The 20,829-nt window shown below is 39.5% G+C and overlaps 1 protein-coding gene across 1 annotated transcript; it reads left to right on the forward strand.

Moving 5' to 3' along the window:
• Positions 1-14,594: 14,594 nt before the first annotated feature.
• Positions 14,595-15,149, forward strand: MELLADRAFT_93388 (uncharacterized protein; the record flags this gene model as incomplete). Its single annotated transcript, XM_007405836.1, has 3 exons — positions 14,595-14,659; positions 14,889-14,978; positions 15,077-15,149. The coding sequence occupies 3 exons, from the start codon at positions 14,595-14,597 to the stop codon at positions 15,147-15,149; spliced, it is 228 nt and encodes a 75-aa protein (XP_007405898.1).
• Between the last annotated feature and the right edge of the window lie 5,680 nt (positions 15,150-20,829).

Genomic DNA, 20,829 nt, shown 5'->3' on the forward strand with positions numbered 1-20,829 from the left:
GCCTTTGTGCCTCAAAGGCAGTCCATGTGCGCTTGTTGTCAAGAGACTACCACAAGGACACAGTGTATGCTGGTTTTTGATGAATTTCTTGTATAGAGCTAAATCTTGATAACAGCTGGGAAAAGCTGGTTCTTAAGTGTTTTGGAGGATGTCAAAATAATAAAGCCACTCTTTGACATTGCTGAGGTCTTGAGATTGAATTTCATTCTGAAGCTCAAGTTTCTTATCTTGACCACCCACTGTAAGAGCTGGTGTGATGCTGTCAGCCCTGAGTACACATATATGTACCCAAAACTAACTTGTAACATTAAAAACCTTATGTATAAAATTGATTACATGTTACATACTGAGCTTAGACTGTATGTAACATGTAATACAATGTACCAAAACACCTAACCCAACTAAGTCCCTCTCGGACGAACGAGTAGTCAAGAGAGGGACTTATAGCTTATCCCCGAAATTTGGCGTGTGAGCCTGTGGACCTTTGGCTGGGGCATTTTTCAAATCAAGGCACTGCATTATCTTGTTTACAAAACTCCCCTGGAGCCAAGAGATAATCTGTGCTGTGAATCATCCTACATACACCTGTGCTGGTATCAGCATCCCAAACCAAATGGATATCAAGCTATTCAAGCGTGATTTTTTGGATAAATTCCATCCTCTGTGATTTGCTGCGGAGGCTTCAGAGAGTCATTTACTCCTGTCATTCAAGAAACTCTTGTTTCTTCCTTTGATCATTTCAATTTATTTGAATGGATTTATAGAAAATCCACCTTTTTGCCCAAACTGTCAGACTTGTTGAAACCTTGCAGCAGCCACACTCAAAGTTTACAGGAAACAGGAGACTTTCAAGCAATGTTTTGATGACCTGCCTGGGGGTAAGCCACCATCTAAAAAGACTCGTGTGTGTAGAATGATTCACAGAATAATTCATTTCTTGCCTCCGGGGGATTTTTGTAAGCAAACTAATGCAGTGTCTTGATTTGAAAACTGCCCCAGCCAAAGTTCCACAGGCTCACAAGCCAAATTTCGTGGATAAGCTATAAGTCCCTCTCTTGACTACTCGGTCATCCAAGAGGGATTCAGTTAGGTTAGCCAAAACACTTATTACATATACATGTACACTTAAAACAACATGTAATATGTAATAAAATACCATTCACACCTCATAACTCAGTGTCAAGAGTTAAAATGCTTATATTACATATTACACATAACATGTATATGGAATCAAGCACTACTAGTAATAATCATTAATATCTAGCAATGATTACCCCTGAACCAATGTAGTGATAATAACAAATATCACTACAGTTAGGTTTAGAGAGGAGAGTATATAAACCCCTCCTCTCTCAGCCTTCAGATATTTTGCCCCAAGCATTTATTACACCTCACTTTTAAAGAACAACTTTAAAGTACCATTGAAGTTCTCAATCAAGAGTCTTAATAATAAGACTAGTGATTTACTTCATTACTTTAAGTAGATCACTGACTAAAAGTAAGTAATACTACTTTGCATCCATGGATCCTCTACTTCCCCCAAGTAGAAACTCTTTTAGGTTGGTGACCTTCAAACAACCCAAGGCTAGTGACCTACATACAATTACTTTCAGGTTGGTGACCTTAAGAACAACCCCCAAGTTGGTGACTTTAAGAGCAACCAGTCTAGTGATCTTCACCTCACTCTTCATTCTGTCAATAGAAGTTTGAAGGAAAACCTTGGATCCAGTTTTCATTAATTATAATTGATTATAATTATAATTAAAATCTCCTTTTAAGGAGTCATTTAACTGTAGTCTGTCTGGATTTATCCAAGCAGACCAGTACTCCTTCCCCTTTTCTCTTTCTTTCATAAATTCCTATTTTAATTACTTTATAATTGAAATATAAAAGATAATTATTACAATTTACAAACCTTCCCTTGCCCATTTAGTGAGTCTTGAGTCCTGAGCTGAGCACCCAACCCTCACAGATGCCTTTTTTGGATTGTAGATACTCCCCTTTAATTCATCAAAGGCCAATGTATTTTAAATTGGCTTGACAATGCTATTAAACTCTTTGACTGCTTGGGATAGACTGGAAGCATATCCATTTGTGGCAACGGCAAGACAAACAGTGCTAGGAGTAAAATGCTCTGTTGAATTAGGTTCAAAAGTTGTTCTAGTGAAGTAATCCCATTTCTTCTGGTGCTTAGCCAGTTTCTTGTTGGATTCTGTGATGTCTGAATTATCACTATGTTGGATAGAGTGTTGTTATTTTTCACTTCTAAAAGGTGATTTCTGTTGATTTTCCAGGAGGTCTCTGGCTTTTTGTGTGTCATTCATTTGGTCTCAAGTAGGAGCAGAGACCGTATCATTTTTGATACTGCAAGGAGGATTTTTTTGGTTTTAAGTGCTTTTGATTTCACATATCACACTAAATAGCTATGTAGGACCTCTAAAACTAAAGGAAGTACAACTTCTTCTACACAGTGGATCTTTGGGAAGGATCAGGCCATTGCAATTGAGGACTATTGGGAATATCAGCTGGGAATACTGGATTTGTTGTAAGATTAAAGACATAAACCCTGTCCTTGTCAGACATAACAGGTCTGGTTGGGACGGGACCTTTGTTTTGGTGAATTGGACAGCTTTCATTGTTGTCCAATTTAATAAAGAAGGCAATCAGGGGCAGTGTAAGGGACAATGTTAGAATATTTAAGAATGTCTTGGAATCCCTAATCAAATGATCTGAAAGCGTGCGCTTCAGCACTAAGATCACAACCACCAACAAAGACTTATAAAAGTAACTCTGACCTGAAAGCGTGCGCTTCAGCACTAAGATCACAACCACCGACAAAGACTTATAAAAGTAACTCTGACCTATACAAAGGTTCAGATTGATTAGTTAAGCTATCACTATTAGATAGCTGATCTTGGAGCAGATTAAGAGATCAGATTTCTCTTCCCAAAGATAATATTTGTATTCACCTGAAAGCGTGCGCTTCAGCACTAAGATCACAACCACCGACAAAGACTTATAAAAGTAACTCTGACCTATAATCACAACAACAATATTAGAGATGAAAAACTGAGAATGAGTGAAACTTATAAAAGACAATTTAGTACCTATACAAAGGTTCAGATTGATTAGTTAAGCTATCACTATTAGATAGCTGATCTTGGAGCAGATTAAGAGATCAGATCTATTGAGTAAAAGAACATGAATCGAAATAAAACAACAGGTTAACTGATTGAGGAAATAATAAAAGATGAAATATGACTTACTTCTCTTCCCAAAGATGGGGAAAAGAGAAGTAAGATAAGTTGAACAATGAAAGCTATAAGTACTCCGATTACATTGGGGAGATTAATGATGTCATTCTTTGATGTCACTGATGACGACATTTCTAATGTAACATTTAACGCTACCTTCGTAATTCCTCTCTTGACTAATTTTGATGTAATCAGGTCGATTGAACACTTCGACAATATTTCAATTTAACTCAACCCATTGTTTAATTAACAAAACCATTTGCTGCAATATATTTAGCGGTTGCCAATCATCAGATGTCACTCCATCTGATAATTGAGAGATAAAAATGATCACATTGTTCTTTTCACGCTTTGGTGTTCCAAAATAGGCCAGGTGTTCTTGATGTTCCTCATCAGTCACAGTAGACTTGAGCCGCTTTGCTTTTTTGTCCATGGTGACCTTGTCATTGGAATCCTGCATAAGGTCAATTTCCTTTGAATTCATCACCTCGGACTAGAAGCAATGGGAATCAATCAGTAAAGAAATCACAAATTGATTCTTATTTGCTGAAACAGATAGAAGCAATACTTACTGCGGCAACTGAGTCATTGGATGCTGTTGTGGCTGACTGAGTTTTCTTGTGTTTGTTGGTTTTTTGACTTGGAAGGACTGTTGATGGAGTGGAAGCATCCTTGGATCCGTTCCTGACTGGCGTAGAGGTGGTACTATTACAAGCAGAATTGGAGACTGTGTTTACCAGTGCACTTCAACCATCAGGAGATGGGGCAACCATGTTCAACGATTGGCGAGCAACTGGTGGTTGGCTGGAACGACACAGGGTAGCAGGAATGGATCAATTGGAGTTCACATCATTGGCAACCCCACCGGCGCTCCGCCCGAGATAGCGGCAGCGGAGCGGTAGCACAGCGCGTGCTCCGCCTGCGCTAGGCCTTTTTATATATAGCGGGTCCCGGGTTTCACTATAGCTATGGTGAACCCCAGAAAAATATTGTGTTTTTTTTGTCCGCCTTGTATAGCAATATTCGAGCGACCCAGAGCGCATAGCGACTGGGCGCTGTGGTAATCAATCTATGAGACCAATCAAAAAATCAAAAAAATCGAATTTTGAATTACATCAATTATATTACATGTATTTTATCTTTAAATACTCAATTTATATGAACAAGCTTAATAAGATAAGTATAAACTATTAACAAACAGATTATAAAAAGAAAAGAAAGAAAAACATAAGAAAAACTCGAAAATAGAGGTATACAAGTTGGAAATGGTTTTTTAGGGTATTAATGTTAGGTTTATGGGTTTAGTAGGGTCAGAATATGAAAGAGGAGCACTATGTTAGTCAGTAACAACTTTAATCTTGGTGGTTGATAAGAGACAATAGAAGTTATTAAGGAAATGGAAAAAAGTCGAAATTGGTAAACAAGGGTTTACAGGTAGTTTTAGATATGTAACAGTGGTATTAGTAATGAATGAGGATGCCAAGAGTGTTTTTAGGGATTTCCACGGTTATATATTGCTGTGTAATGTTACAGAAAGCTTAGTAAAAGGTGTGTAAAGTAGCGGTACACAAAATTAAAACCCATCAGAAAAACCCGTGTAAAAAACCCATGAAAACCCATCTGATTTTCGGGTGTTTAGAACGGGTTTTTTTTGATGGGTCAAGATCATCCAGATCTAAAACCCACGTCCAAAAAAAAATGAGTTGTACAGAAGTATGGACTCAACTACCTCTCCCTCTCCGCCACAACCAGGCCCGCAAAACACACCCACACCAACTCCAACAAACTTTATTCAAATCCCATTAGCTGCTATTCAAGCAAGCCCACCGGAATCTCAGGCCAATCAAGTGGCAACTCCTTTCCCAGTACCAACCCTGTCCCCAGAGGCTTGGTTACATCTTCACCAGATCAATCCGGTCACATCATCTCTTGTTTCACTACCAGCCAAACCACCCAAAACACCTATGGCCTCTCCCAAACAACCTGAAACACCTATCCCCAATCCTGAGGCACCTAAGAAGCGAGGACGACCTCGAAAGGCATCAGCAGCACCACCTTCTCAAAAAAAAACTCCCGCAAAACCCAGATCGATCCAAGCATCTCAACCTGGTTCTGCGTCTCAAAATCCCGCCTCTCAAACTCAAAATGAAACAACACGTGAATCTCAAGATGACACTCAAGATGACGAGAGCAAAGACTTGGACCCAAATGAGTCTAAAAGATGCTGGTTCACCCCGGATAGCGATGGCAAATCAGACATGGACCTTGTTGCCGAATGGTGCAGCGTATTTGAGAACTACAACGCATGGCACACGCAAAGGCAGGTTGTTGTTCGCGAAAGGGTGGCTGCTTTTATTGTACAAATGGGTCATTCAGCCAGATCAGGTCGAGAGTGCGAAAAAAAAGTAAGGGTGAATACATCAGTATGAAAGTGTTTAGATTCGGGTTTTGCTAACTTTGAAATATGATATGTAGATTAAAAAACTCGAGGCTTGGTTCATGACAGCTGATGGTCTCCGAAAGGCAACTGGCGAGGGGAATGATTCCGATGAATACTTTCACTTCACAGTGTCGAAGGCTGAGCTCGATACTTTCAAATTGGCTATGAAGCGCAAGAAACAAGAGAATGTTGGTGGCAGTCTGCAAGGTACGTACTTCCACTTGTCTATTTAGTTAATATATACTCACTGGCTGTATGTATTCAACAGTAAGAATACTACGTGAGTGTCCTTGGTATGAGGAACTCGAGCCAGTGTTTCGAGATCGACCATCTGCCCGTCCATTGGCCACAAAGGATTCGCTCGGTAACGAAATACACCGCTCGACACCTCTAACTCAATCAAACAAAGACAACACCCGTAGTCCGACTCCTACCAAAACCTTGCCTTATGACATATGGGAAGAAACTCCACCTCACGACGAGCGAGATGTAGCGATTGATCCTTCTTTGGCAGATGAAGCCACATCATCCCAAGAACACAAAACACCCAGTATTCGAGTCTCCAAGAGACCGGTTCAATCTGTCACCCCGTTGGTTGGAAATCCATCTAGCAAGCGACTCCGTGTTAAGGAGTCTCCCAGCGCTTTCGAGATCAAGAGCAAGGATTCCCCTCAAACCTCATTCAATATCAATTCTATAGCCAATCTTATCCCCACCAAAGAAGAACGTGAGGCAAGCGAGACTCAAGCTGCACTAGCTCAACAAAATCTCAGCACAACTATAACCAACGCGATGTCGAATATCATCAATACTAATCGACTCAATGAATTGAAAACAAAACAAATCATTCGACTTGCCGAGATGAATGCAGACTTGCGCATTGCTTGCGGAAAAATGGTTATGGAACTCATTGGTAAAAACATGGCTCCAGAGGCGGCAGAGGCCTTTGCTTTGCGTGCGTTACCCGATGTTGAGCCTTCACAATCCTTGGCTTCCGGATCAGGTTCATAATCTCAAATCAAGATTGTTTAAAATGAAAATAAAAGATAATTAAGATGTCTGTATATCCGTGGTATACCAATATAGCTCAACAGGAATTGTTCCAAAAATATAAAAAGTTGTCTTCTTGTGTGTTCAAATGTTGAAATCGATGTGTCTGTCTCTCTTATGCTGGATTTGTTTGTCTTTTGAAATTTGACCAAATTTCATAAGACTTTGTTTGCCTGCCTCATTTCTGATACGGTGAGTAAGATCAACTTTTGATCTTTTTGATTACTCATAAGAAAAAAAAGAGACACAGACACAACAAAAGAAAGTAAGAAATGAAATACAAACAAAATCGAAAAAAAAAGACACAAGAACCGAGGTTATACATATCAATAGCCTTTGTCAATACAATAGGCACGGAATAAAGAATTCCGACGTTGAGATCCAACTGACTCCAACTCAGCCCTTCTAAGGGCTGCATCTGTATGATCTATAGTGTCGTCTATGAAGTCCAAATCACTGTTGTTATTCAAATTGATTCCTGCCATTGGTGTACCTTCAACGATTACAAAATTGTGTACAACTACACAAGCAGAGATCCAATCACATACAAAGACTGCATCCTTTGCGTTGCTGATTGCCAGTCGTAGCTCGTGGAGGGAACCAAAGCGCATCTGTAACATCCCGTTGCAATGTTCAGAAGCGATTCTGATTTTCGAAATCGCATTGTTGAAGTGAGTTTGGGACGGTGCAAGCCCTTGAAAACGTGATCGTTTGAATACCGGAACAATGTGTTTTGAAGACGCATATCCTGAGTCAGCGAGAATGTATTCTCCCTCCGAAAAGAAAGAGGGCATATCCTTGTAGAACTGAAATATACACGTCAGTATGAATGTGATATTTAGACACTTGAGAAATACGAGAAATACACACGTTAGTAGACTTCAGCACGCGTTGATTGTGTGCACTCCCACACCACTCATGATGGGCATAGATTACCCTTCGCTGATTGTCACATATGATAAGTGAATTTAAGGCGTATATGGACTTTTGAGTATAGTAGTCTTCCTTATTTTTGGAGGGAGCTGCTGCTAAAGGCACCAGAGTTCCATCAATGAAACCAACACAATCTTGAAACCAAGATGTTCGGCCAATTCGTCTCTTAATTGCCACTCGTTCTTCGGCATTCGGTCATCGTACATATTCCGACTCAAGTTCAAGAATTGCAATGATGCACCGTTTAGTGTAATTATCAACGCTTCCCTCTTGCAAAAGTTCAACATGGTCAGTTCAAGATCAGTTCGGCGAGATTGCTACTCCAGATTGACATGGACTCACCCGACACAGAGAAAGTTTTTGCCTTCATATTACGGGAGCCTCCATTGCCCGATAACCCAAAATTTGCCAATGTCACCAATAGCTGCCACTGGACCGGATCCTGGTCATGATTTGAATTATTATAAAAGATAGGAGATGATCCTATTCGGTGGAGAAGTTTCGTGAAGTCTTCCTTTCGAATACGTGCCTAAGACCGTTTGAGAAGGAAGATCATAAATCAAACCCTGAACATACTACTTTGGAGATACAAATCTCTTGAACTCACAACTGACATCCAAGTGCGATCAGTCTCATCAAACCAATCTTGAAAACACTGAGCCTTCTGACTACAACGAGGCCTGCGATGTCTGGGAAGAGGGTATCTTCTTCTTCTTGCTTCTTCCTGTATCGTCAAAAGGACTCCTAGAATTGATTCGTCTGCTTCCAATTTCCGTTTTTGTTTGTTGATGTAGGCACCCTGCTCCAAGGTAGTTAACATCATGACCGTGTAAGCAAATATGAAAGTAAGTTCTCAATGGCCAATGTTATCGTCTGATTCATCGATTTCGTCATTGTTGTCGGAATTCATGAAAGACACCATCATCAGACAGGAAATTAAGTTTGGAATGAAAGTCGCGGTAGTGGGTGAAGACACAGTTGTGGTGGACGCAAGAAGAGAGACTTGAAGTAAGATCATGGCATCAAGAGATGATAAGAGCTGCCTGCGAGCTGAGATCCTAGGCATTTTTTTGTGATAGGGACTTGAAGGGGTGGGGGCAACAAAGCTTTCCAGGGCAACCCATCAAAAAAACCCGTTCTAAAAACCCAAAAATCAGATGGGTTTTCATGGGTTTTTTACACGGGTTTTTCTGATGGGTTTTAATTTTGTGTACCGCTAGTGAAGAAAATAGGTGAAAATCGTCGAAAATGAAGGTTTTCAGATGATTACATGTGTCAAATGACGTCAGAACATGATGAGTAATAGTTCATTCGACGCAGAATCATCCAATTCATAATGTACAATCTTTAAATCATTAGTAACAGAGGTGTATGACAAAAGTTACAAGGGATCAAAGGATTTGATTACACATCAACAAGATCACAAATCATTAATAACAAGCAATTACATCATTGAAATGCTGAATCATCATAAGATCAAATCAATATTCATTCTAGAACATTCAAAACACAGCATATACACAGCATATACACAGCATTTGATCATAAGAATAGAGATTAGTCATGTTTTACTGGTCACATTAGTAATAAATCTTATCAGATGATGAATAGAAGATCACATTACATCATAGTAATGATCATATTGGGTTGATGAGCTACTGATGGCGAAATTTAGGAATGTAGAGAGTGGTTGAATCATTAGATCATAGCTGTTTACCAACATTTTAGTCATATTTTGGTTTTTTTAGATGGTAAAGAGGATTTTTTAAGAGCTGTTTACCACTTTAACAATTTGTATTGATGTTTTTATAAACTTGTGTACTTTGTGCGAAATTATGTTTCCTTTATTCTTCATCTCTTACAGATCTTTAATTTTATTTATCATTATAAATTTATTATAGCAGTACTAGGTCACTCAAACCAGCCCTTCATCAGAGGAGAAATTTGTTTTATGTGCTTTATATGACACTGTCATTCTGGAATAATATCAAAAAGATATTGAGATTATTTTTCTACTTTTGACTCGACTGGAATAACACTAAAATGGTGTTGAGATTAATTAAATCAGGTGCTTTTCTCCCATCAAATCAGTTATATTTCTCTGGTGCCTTATCAGTACTCAAGTCAACAGTTTCTCTTTCTGATTGACTTGTTTTAGAAGAGCAGTCCTTAGACAACTTCTACTAGTCATTTTTATTAGTAGATTATCCTCTTCCAGCTCTGTATAACCCTTGTTGGGTTATAAGTTCTACAGCGCCCCATAGCGCGTTGTGACAGTCACTTTAGTATGATGCCAATTGGTAAATTTTTTTGACTCTTGACTATGGCTTGTTGTTTGGTCATTTTTCTGATATTTTTATTGTACCACATTTTGCGAAGTAAGTATGGGCCTCAGCCTGATAGATACCAAGACTCAGGTGACCATACCAACATTTATGTTTGACTTCTTCAGGGCGGCTGAGCATTTCAATAGGCACAAAGTGGTTTACTCCATTGTAGTAGTGTTCGGAGATTCATATTCAGGTGTGTGCTTATGAATTCAGACTTTCTCCTATACTTTATCACACCTTATAGCTACCTCTGTGCTGATCCCGCGATAAATTTTTGTTCCCAGAATTTATTGCAGACAAAGAGCATTGGTAAACCGAGCCAGCTACAAGTAAGTGATCACGCTTGAACTTACGAAGTTGCGAGAAAACTGAGTTTCCTTTTGGTTACGTGCATCAGTTCCATAAGCAGCTCTTGGTGCAAATTCTACCGGAATTCTATGGCCAAATATCCTTGTGAATGAGATGTCTCAAAATCAACCTCCGAAGCTCTACAACTATTCATACTAAGATATATCCTGACCTGAGCACAATCTTTCTTTTTTGGGTAGTAATGGATCTTATGCAAATAGACATCTGACATACTTGAGGGTAGACATTCCTGATAATTGGGACAAGATACGAGAATACCTTTCTGACCTCAAAGCTGGACACGTCAAAGGAGGTGAAGGGGGCAAACTGTACTAACTTAATTAAGTCCAACTCTGCTCTTTTGCGGCGCGGGCTTGCAAGGCTTGCAAGAAGCTTGCACCACAAAAGAGCAGATGCACTCAGTTAAGTTTGTGTACTGTATATCTGATGGATTGGAATCAATCCCATTGACGCAGTTTGGATCAATACTTGTGACCCTGAGCCTGATGGAGGCAAAGGTGTTTCTCTCAGTCTCACCATTTGCTTTCATTGTTTTCTTCTGCATTTACAAATGCTAAAAAATGCAAGTTTTTTCTTGTTTTTTGCTTTTTGCTTTCATCTTCCGTTTTCTATTTCTTTGACATCCCCACTCTGCCTTTGATTATAAGTAGAATCATCATGGGTAATTCAAAATGGCTTACAACCCCAATTACAGCTTTTCGCCCTTTGTGACCGTGCTCTAATGCGCTTTTTAGCATGAGATTTGTCCATAGCGGAGCGGAGCAATGTAAAGTATTGCACCGCTCTCGGAAGTCATAGCGCTTCAAAAAAAAAGCGGAGCAATTAGCGTTTTATCATAGCGCTTGATTGCTCCGCTTGTAAAATTTGGAAATATAGCGGAACAAAGCGGGGCAATGGTGGTGTTTTCAGTGGTGGGTGCAATACCCGAACCGCTGCGCAACGCAACGGATTTTGGGCTATACCCGTTGTGATGCGCAGCCTCCGCTATGAGCGAAGGCGCCCTGGCTGCGCTATTTTTTGAAAAAAAAAGATCTCACAATGTTGTAGCGTTTGAACCGCTATCAAACCGACATATAGCGCCGCTATGTGCGGTATTTGAGTTGAGAGCAACAAAAAAGACTGAATTTCAAAAAGAAATAACCCATGTGTACCTACCAAGCATTTAGTGCTGGGTAAGGTAGGAGAGTGAGTTAGGATTCACTATAAGTGTTATAGGAATCAAGGAGAACAAAAGAAAAGAACACAAAAAAACATATAAAAGATGAAATTTAAATCTAGATGAAAATCAACAAAGACACAACTATCGCTTCTTTTGCTGTTTCTTGGCATCTTTGTCAATATAGCTTTGAAGAGCTCTTATTGCTTCTTCAAATGCACCTTCAGGAATCATTCCTTCCTTTAACCAGGCTTGAGCCCCAACCAAGCGCTCCATGGTTCTCGGCAGCATACTTCCTCTTGAAGGAGTACAGATATCGGCAGCGGCCGAGAACGTCCGCTCGCACGCGCAGGAGGTGGCTGAGACCGAAAGATAATCACGGGCCAGTTTGGCGAGGGTTGGGAAATGTTTATGATGTACCTGTTGATTGCAGAAAAGAAGAATAATGTCAGATTGTTATTAATGAAAAGAAAACAGAGAGAAGATAACACCAACCTTCCACCATTCAAGTGGGGTTTGGTCTTTCTCAATTCAAAATTGGACTTGCAAATAGTCGTCCAGCTCCAAGGTGAAAGCCTTTGTAGGAAGGTCATTGGCCCCACCAAAGACATCAAAAGTGTCAACCTCCGCAGGTTCTTCCGGGTCCTCAAGAGGTGGTGTTGACTCACGTCCTTCGGATGCTTCCAAGGTGTCAGTGAAGGCTGCCCCAATCAAAAGCTTAGAGGATAGGTCATATTCAGGATAATGAAGAGAAAAGAATTTTTGTCGGAATCGGGGGTTAAGGACCGTTTCCAAGACTATAGCTTCACACTCTGCGGCCTCGTGTTGATACTCAGCAAGCCATTTAAGCATTATGTCGATAGCATTGTCCAGGGTTGGAAAGGAGAAAGAATTGACTTGATGTTGTTTTGGCTCGCTGATGACTCGTTTGTATTCTGCCAGTAGAATACATCCAGTGGGCCCGTTTCCCTCAACTCTGGCCGTGGCATCGACGAAGGTCTAGATTAAATCAAAGTGTTAGTAATCATAATAAAGAGATAAATGAAGGAAGAAAAATGCACTACCTTCACAACTTTGTTCACTAACTCGACAGCATGCCATTCTGATGCGGATATAGTGGCACCCTTGAAAAAACAGGCCTTGCGATCGGCAGCTATCATCAAATTGATGACCTGTCACAAGCCTGGTGAGTTATGTGGAATAATAAAAGCACGAGAGGGAAGCAAAAAAAAGTAAATACAAAATCCTTACCTCCTGTGCCTCGCAAGCAATCTTCCGACTTTTGTAATGACTATTCCATCTAGTCTTGCAAGGTCTTTTGACCATGCGGCCGGTGTATCCCATCCGGCTTGCACAACTCTTGAGGTTGTTACGACGCGCTGCACTGCTGGCGATTTGGCCAGACACTGCATCTACCTACTTAAAAAAATCGAATTAAATTCAAACATCAGCAAAGTCAATGGAGGATAGTGAGAATAATGAAGAAAGGCAAATTGATGCTCACCTTTTTAAGAGCTGAAGCAACTACATCATCCTCTTCACAACCCAATCCATCATCATCTTGGTCTTCTTCCTCGTCATCAACACCATCGTGATCATCAAGTAAATCCTCATCTGATTCGTCTGATTCGGAACCGTATTCAACGTCGTCTTCGCCGTTGTTGACTTCAACACCAGGAATTGGTAGAGGAACCCCATGTGGAGTTGAGGGTTTTTGCCGACCTACCTTTTGTCCAAGAGCCTTGAGGCCATGCCCAACAACTAGATCATAAATATTAAACGCAAACCAGGTTCGCTTACAAAACCTGACAAAATCTGCCATTAGTGTTGTATTTGAGTTTTGCACACTGGCAGAAATCAATCAATGTGAATCAATTTGCATTCACCATGATTTTCAAATGCAATCACCTATCAGGTGGGTTGTTCTTCACCTCCTATCCGGAAACAATTAGTGGATACATCAAATTTGTTTCAGCCTCAGCTGCCAATCCAATCTTCAATCATATTCACACATAGTCCCTCAATACTTGCAATGAAATTCAACAACAGTCAAATACTGCCAAACACATTCTTTTCTACTCCACTGATGATTTTTAGACCGTTCATTTGGCTGTATGATTTCAAAAGGTATGTTTTGTTTTTGTTTGCCTTTCCTCAGATCTGCTGTTTTGAAAATCAAGTACTGAAATTCTGCTTTAATTTGGATTTTTGACCCATTCTTAGATCAATTGTCTCAACAGAATTAAATGTATTCATATCAACTGCCTCTATAGCCTCTTCTCAATGACATTCATCTAGAGATTTGATCCAGAAGGATTTGTCGATTTCAAGCATGTTTCAATCTCAACTTTGGAAACAAAAGCTAACTAATAAACTGCTTTCTTTTGGTTCTTGGTCACGGAGTGTAGGTGGTGAAATCAAGTGAAGAGGAAGCCAAGTGCTGGCCCTGTCTACGGGAATCGGATTAATTTGAACTTGATGTAAGATCAGCAAGGCCTATGAACGAAATACATGTTTCAGGATGGGATTCTGTTCAAGTGATGCAGATTGATCAAGATGTCACATCTCAATACTACGCACATCCAATCAGTATCAAGCAGTCTTGCTTGAATTTTCTCATCTAACGTCGTTTCTATTCTACGCCATCTCTGAAACGCAGCAACAACAACACCCAAAGTCAACCATCACCCCTGTTCAATTCTTCAACCTCTATTCGACCTCTTCTAGGCTTCATCCACTTCGACCTCTGTAATTCGTTCACCTTTATTGAATTCAATCCAAGCTAAAATTAAACATCAAGTTTTGATTGAAAAAAGATCATGAAAGTTTATCAAGTGTGGAATTTATCAGATCCTGCTTGCGAATTTCATGTAAGTCACCAAGCAAAAACCCCCGAGTTTCAAAAAAATGATTGATTGATTGGTTGATGTGGTTTTTTTGTATATTATTTCTTTCCTAAGTTAGTTCAGCCTGATCAAATTCATTCATAACAAAGACCTCAATAATTACAAGACAAAAGAAAATGGGAATTAGCTAAAAGGTCAAACCCAGTTCCGAATCGAATGGTACCTGTTTTAGCCATTGGAACCCAAAATCCAATTAATATCAACAAGCTCGAGTTTTTCAAGTTTCTCAAGCTAATTTACAATTAGACCGATTAATTTTTTTGAGTTCTCTCAACTTCTGTCTGTTCCTCTTACTATTTATTGGTTCCTTTGGGGTTCTCTTCTAGGAATTTCCGAATAAGTTACATAGTCAAAAAATTAAGTTTATACTCAACAATTGAACTTCCTCGATCAAGAACAAACCAATCGATCTGATCCAAACATTCAATCATGAGATCATGAGATCACCAGCATCAAATTTGGTAAGAGGACGAGAACGAACCCCTTAAACAGGTCTTTGGACTTTCGATTAGGTTACAGAAAACGGATCAAAGACCTAACGTTAGTGAACTTTGGTCGTACATAAGTTTTTTGGAAAAATAGGGTAGAAAAAGAAGTAATTACTAACTTTTCGACCCTCCTTTTGGAATGATATCAAGATCCATGACTGAACGATATACAATTATGAAAAAGAATACTCGAGATGAAGATGAATGCATCATGTTTTGGTAAAGATGTTCCTCCGATAAACAAATGAGAAAGTGAGTTTATGACCTTGACCAATTTGATTTGAGTGATGGCCTCTTGAGCTGACTTCCCATCATCCGATCAAAGTTTTGGTTGGAATGAGATTGGCTTAGTAGGAAACTGTTGCTAATGTATACTGCAGTGATTCAATGATCAAGACGCCGAACTCAAAACAAGTGGTTGTGAGATGAGTTCAATTGTGACTTTCTTGATCATTTTTTGTAAACACACTCATCCCTTTTCTTTCGTCAAAAGTTTAAACATCTCAGTCAGAAGTATTAGTGACCCAAGGTTGATTGGTATTGTTGATAAATTCGCTATCTATGGTAAGAACAATGGCGAACAGCTTTGAGGTCTTCTGGCGTAGGTATCTTTGATTCCCGCTTTTTGTTCTCATTCTACCCTCAAAGTTGTGGGATTCTGGGTATGGCTTTGATTGTTCAAACCTGTAAAATTCAAAATGACAACTAACCTGATATTTGAAACTATCTAGATCAATCTCTTGATGAAATGATATGTGGTCGACTTATCAAATACAGACCTGATTGAATCTAACTAAAAATCGAGTTCCTGTCAGATTGGTTGATTTTCACGCCAGATCTTTTTTATCACAGCTTTCATTTCTGGGTACAATCCAACCGGTGTTGATTTATATCAAATATTACACAGACATCTCCAGTAAGCGATCTACTTTGTCATGGAATACTGATATCAAAAGCCCCGAAAAATCAAATGGATCTTGAGCTGTTTATCTTGAATCGAATCAAATCAAATGATCAACAACATCAACATTGAGGACCAATCTCATATCATCTAGCTCATGAATCAATCATCAAATCAATTAAGCATTGGCATGGAACTCAAAGAACTCAACCGTTGATCACCATTGTAATTGATTGATAATTGTCATCAGCTGATTAAGCAAATTAACATACATACCTCTTTTGTGGATTACATCATGGCAAATTGGAATGAATTGAATTTACTAATCTCAATATCAACAACTGATATCACACAGCCCAACCTAATAAGGTAAAGGTCAACATCAGAATCAAACAAACCAATTGACAAACAAAATTGTGGCCAATTGATAATATAAACTGAAATTAATCATCCCAAAAGATTGTTATTCATCAAAGACAGATAGCATGATCAATCATTAATTGAAATTGTCATACTGCTCCCGTGTGGTTTACTAATAAAACATGAACTCCTACCTTCATACTCTCAAGACTTCAAAATGACTCTCGAACTATCACACAAATTGAAGGAACAGCATTTGCATTTGAAGACTACTATCACCCTAAACATACATAACAAATTTGGTGATCTTACACTCAATGAACATGTGCAAATGAAAACATGAACTATTCAATGAAAAGGAAGACTTCAACTTTCTTCTATGTATTTAGTTCTTTATCAATATTTGACATGGTTAGAGTTTTCAATTTGAAGGTCTTCTCAAGAGAATTGCAATGCAACAATTGTTGTTTCAAAAGATATTTCCAAGTGATCTGACAATCATTTAAAATCAAAACCAGAAGTTGAGAGGTATGTATATCCAGGTTTGATTTACAACTTGGAATTTATCAAACAGAGGCATGGATCATCATTGGCCCTGATAAAACATTCTTCAACATCTTCAATGCTCTGTGGTACTTCAGGAGATTCAACAAAGCTCAATTTTATTGGAGGACTTGTGAGAAGTTTGAGACAATGTTTAAATGTGTTAAAATGGTGGAATTTGTGAATAGCTATGTGAATTGAAAATGTGAGGCATTCAAAATCTTGAAGGATTCAGTGGTACATTTGAGTTTCAAGTGATCTGAGATTCTTAGCCAGCAATTGTCTTCATCACAAACTTGAGCAGGTAGCTCTTGATTAGATTTGAGGACCAAATTACAAAACAAAGAAGTAAGGTGTATCCAAAAAGTGTGCAATTGCAAAGTGATGACTGGGATTCAGACATCATGTGCAACTCAAACCCATTGGGTCTTACTTCATTTAGAGAAATGTAAATGAGTGACTTTCGCACTTTTTTCATAACTTGGAGAATTGAAACAGGTACAATATGTACTTCAAATATGTCCACAGGCAAGCTCTATGTGAAATTGTGTCAAACAGATTGACAACCAGGCGCAGCTACAACTGAACTTGACATGTCAAGAGCGGCGCCCGCCGCTGATATGCTAGTTCATTTTATGGGCATAGCATCTTACATGGTGAGTTGAAGCTTCCCATGATGCTGGATCATCGGCTTGCAGGAACATTGACCGAAGCTCGGAGGCCATTGGGCTGTTATTGCCTCCACTGTCGGTCGTTTGGGCCAACATGTAGGTAGGAGCCAACGTCAAAAAAAGATATCAGTCTATGTATGATCAAAATAAAAAGAAAAAGAGAGAAATGAAAACAAAAGGAAAGGAAAGGAGTTGTGTACTTATCTTATGATGAAGACCGTGCCTAATCAAAAACCGGCCAATTGGTTTTGCTAAGAGAACCCCAAAATGCCGCCATCCGATCATCTTGAGGGTGAGATGGGTGGACTTGTACTCCCAGTTGCTATCAATGTAGTTAGCTGTTGCACCGACGAAGGCATACCTATTCCCTTTTGTCGTCCATACATCATGGACAAGAGAAAAGCGGCCTTCGTTTTCCTACATCAAAAGAACAGTCAGTTGAATGAATACTACACAATTCATGATAAGAAAAAACTTTACTTGTAAAGTGGTGATGGCCTTGTCATGCAAGGCCGAAAACAATTGAACCACCTGTTTTGATGCCCAACACGTTGAACAAACTGTAGCCCCTCAATTTGAAGTGTAGAATGCTACCCGAAGGGCAACATCCTCAAATTGTGCCCAAGGTAAAGCATGGTGTACGATCCAGACAACAAGGATGAGGTTGAGAAGGTCGACCGTGAAAGTTGGCCCCTTGACAAAAGAATCCAATGTGCCTTTGGAAAGTTTTTTCTGCTTGTCGAGGTTTTCTTGATATGAGAGCGGAAGCTTGACACCGGAAGCGATAGCTTTATCTTGCATGGTGCAGGCAGGTCGGAATTTGTTCCCATCTCGATGTCCCCAAAGAGTGTAATATGAGGTAGGTTGCTTGAGGTAGGTGTTGTTACACCATCTACACTTGAAGGAGCAGCCCTATATAGATAAAGGATTCAAAAATCAGCAAGAGAGATGAAGAAAAGCACATTTGAAGAACAAGAAGAACCTACTTTAGGTGGGAAGAAGTACTCACGGAGCTTCTTTACATTGAGGGAGCGACCTTCATTGTATCCAACTTCCTTGGATACAACAATCTCAACCTCGGAATCCTGATCCAAGTTTACGCCTTCAGGGACCTCAAACAGCTGAGTTAAGAGAGCAGTTGTCAGGGTGGCTAGTTTAATGACATACAGATTGGTCTAGTCAATCAACCCGTACGGAGGTCCTGACAAGTTATTCCGCTGGTTACGGGGAATAATCAAGCTTCTTATTGTCAAAAAGGTCTATCAGAGGATGGAGAGAATTCAATCAGTCAAGTTATTACAACTATAGATCCTGGGGAAGGCAATTTAACTACAGGCCCACTGTTTAGTTAACAGAAGATGGCGGGTCTAGCCTGAGCCGTAGTTTACTCTCAAAACTTTGAAAGTTATTGAGCTGCCCGAGATAAGAATCTGCGGGGATTCTGTTGACACGGATGTCACAGAATCTGGGTCCTTGACTAGGGGATAATAAAGAAAGGGACTAACCAGGTGATTACACAACTGGTAGGTTTCTCTGGTGTTTTAGTAGAAGCTAGGAATGAAAGTTGACGCTGACTTTGGTTTATTTCGAGGTAATTACTGGTAAAGTTATTCTTTAGGAATTTCTCTTAAAAGTAACTCTATTCAAAACAAGTATCTAAATCTCTATTTCTTAGATGATAATCTAAATAGAAAGTTATGGGGGTATAGTCAGGTGCCCTTTTTCGTTCTCTGGTCCAGAGGAGGAGTATTTATACCTTTTATCCCTCTGGTTAATATGTGGTTTGTTTCTTAAGCTGCTCTCATTTCTTGCTAGTATCTTGAGCAGTCACTGAATAGTGTTCTATATTTTCTCACGTACTTTTGACAGCTTTGCCCGGCTTTATAAGGAGTTACGCCGCCCGACGAGGTGCTAAGGCATCTTCGATTTCTTATTCCGTTTCCGGGAGTTCCTCGAAATCTTATTCATCTCAACTCGTGGTCATTGTTAGCTTGTGAGTTATTCTTTATTTCCATTCAATCCTTCTTGACTGGATGAACTTCTCTTGAACTTCTCTTTCTTATCGAGATAGCATGGTCGTTCTCGTGCTGACTCCGTTATGTCTCTCTTTCGTTAGTGGGATGGTATCTCCGTCCTAGTTCTCTTTTAATGTGGTACTAGGACGTCATTGTTTATAATCTTTCACTGGTCCAGTGAATATTATTCTTTTCTTCTTTTTTCTATATGAATAGACTTTTGATACTAAGTCTTAAAAAGGTGTAATTAATTAATATTTATTTATTATTATTATTTCTTTATATATTTGTTCTTCTTCAACTAATTGTTCAACTAATTGAAGTTTTTAGCTCTTACAGCCTTTGAAACTAGCTCTGGAAGTTGTGTTCATTAGGGTGAGGTTATTATACGTCTTGAAATGAAATATAAGTTTTTGTGTTTTATTTCCTATAGAATATTTGTAGCTCTTTGGTTCTTACGTGTAAGAGCTCGGGAGCTGACAGCAGTACAGTTAATCAATACATAGTTAGGAAAGATTTAAAGAGATGATCACAGGAGATCGGTCAAGATTAGTCATGAAAAGTGAAGGAATGGAGATGTAACCTTACATCTTGTTTGACATTGGCTTTCTTAGATGGTCGAGGTGAGACTGTACCTTGTGAGCTTGGCGATCGAGATCTGACACGTTTGCTAGTGGACGAGATAGACTAGCAAACGGATAAAGGAAACAATATTCATCGTCAGCTACATCTATTAACAAAAATAGAACTTGAGATCTTGAAACTCACTTTCCCGTTTCAAATGGGTTTTGCTTTGGGTTTATTTTTGGTTTGTTTATCAGAAGGAGGTGAGGGCCGAGGAGAAGCAGCTCGATTCAAAAGAGGACCAGGAGATTCGTCCTCCGATTCTGGATATATGGTAATAGAAGAGCGTGAATCCTTTGGAGGGACAATGAAGCCAGGCTGGGTGCAAGCCGGACTTGGAGGCCGAAGGGTTCTTCTGATCGGTACCTTGCCTGGGACTTGAAGAGTACTTCTAGCCGAGCTTTGCGATGAATTTTTCGAAACCGGCATCATAAAATAATAACAAGACTTTAGTATATGTGATCGAAAGGGTTTAGGTTGCAAACGAGGTGAAACTGACCTGATATATATAATGAAAAATCGAAAGACATTGAACCACAACTTGACCACAGTCGAATAGGAATGTTCAGGAGGCCAGGGGGTAGTAAAAGATGTGGTATAGGTATCCATTGCGCAAAAAGGCTCCTGTATGATTGTTTTGTCAGATGGAAGTGGTGATGGATGGGTGGTCTGTGGTATGCCCTGTACCCCTTTGGTCTGTACAGTTCCTCCGCTATATAGCAGAGGAAGACCAACTTGCCCGGGTCGCGCAGCGATTTCTGCGCTACCCGGATCCCTGGCCCGGGATGG

Source organism: Melampsora larici-populina (genome assembly GCF_000204055.1).
Source record: "Melampsora larici-populina 98AG31 unplaced genomic scaffold MELLAscaffold_5, whole genome shotgun sequence".
NCBI classification, from domain to species: Eukaryota; Fungi; Basidiomycota; class Pucciniomycetes; order Pucciniales; family Melampsoraceae; genus Melampsora; species Melampsora laricis-populina.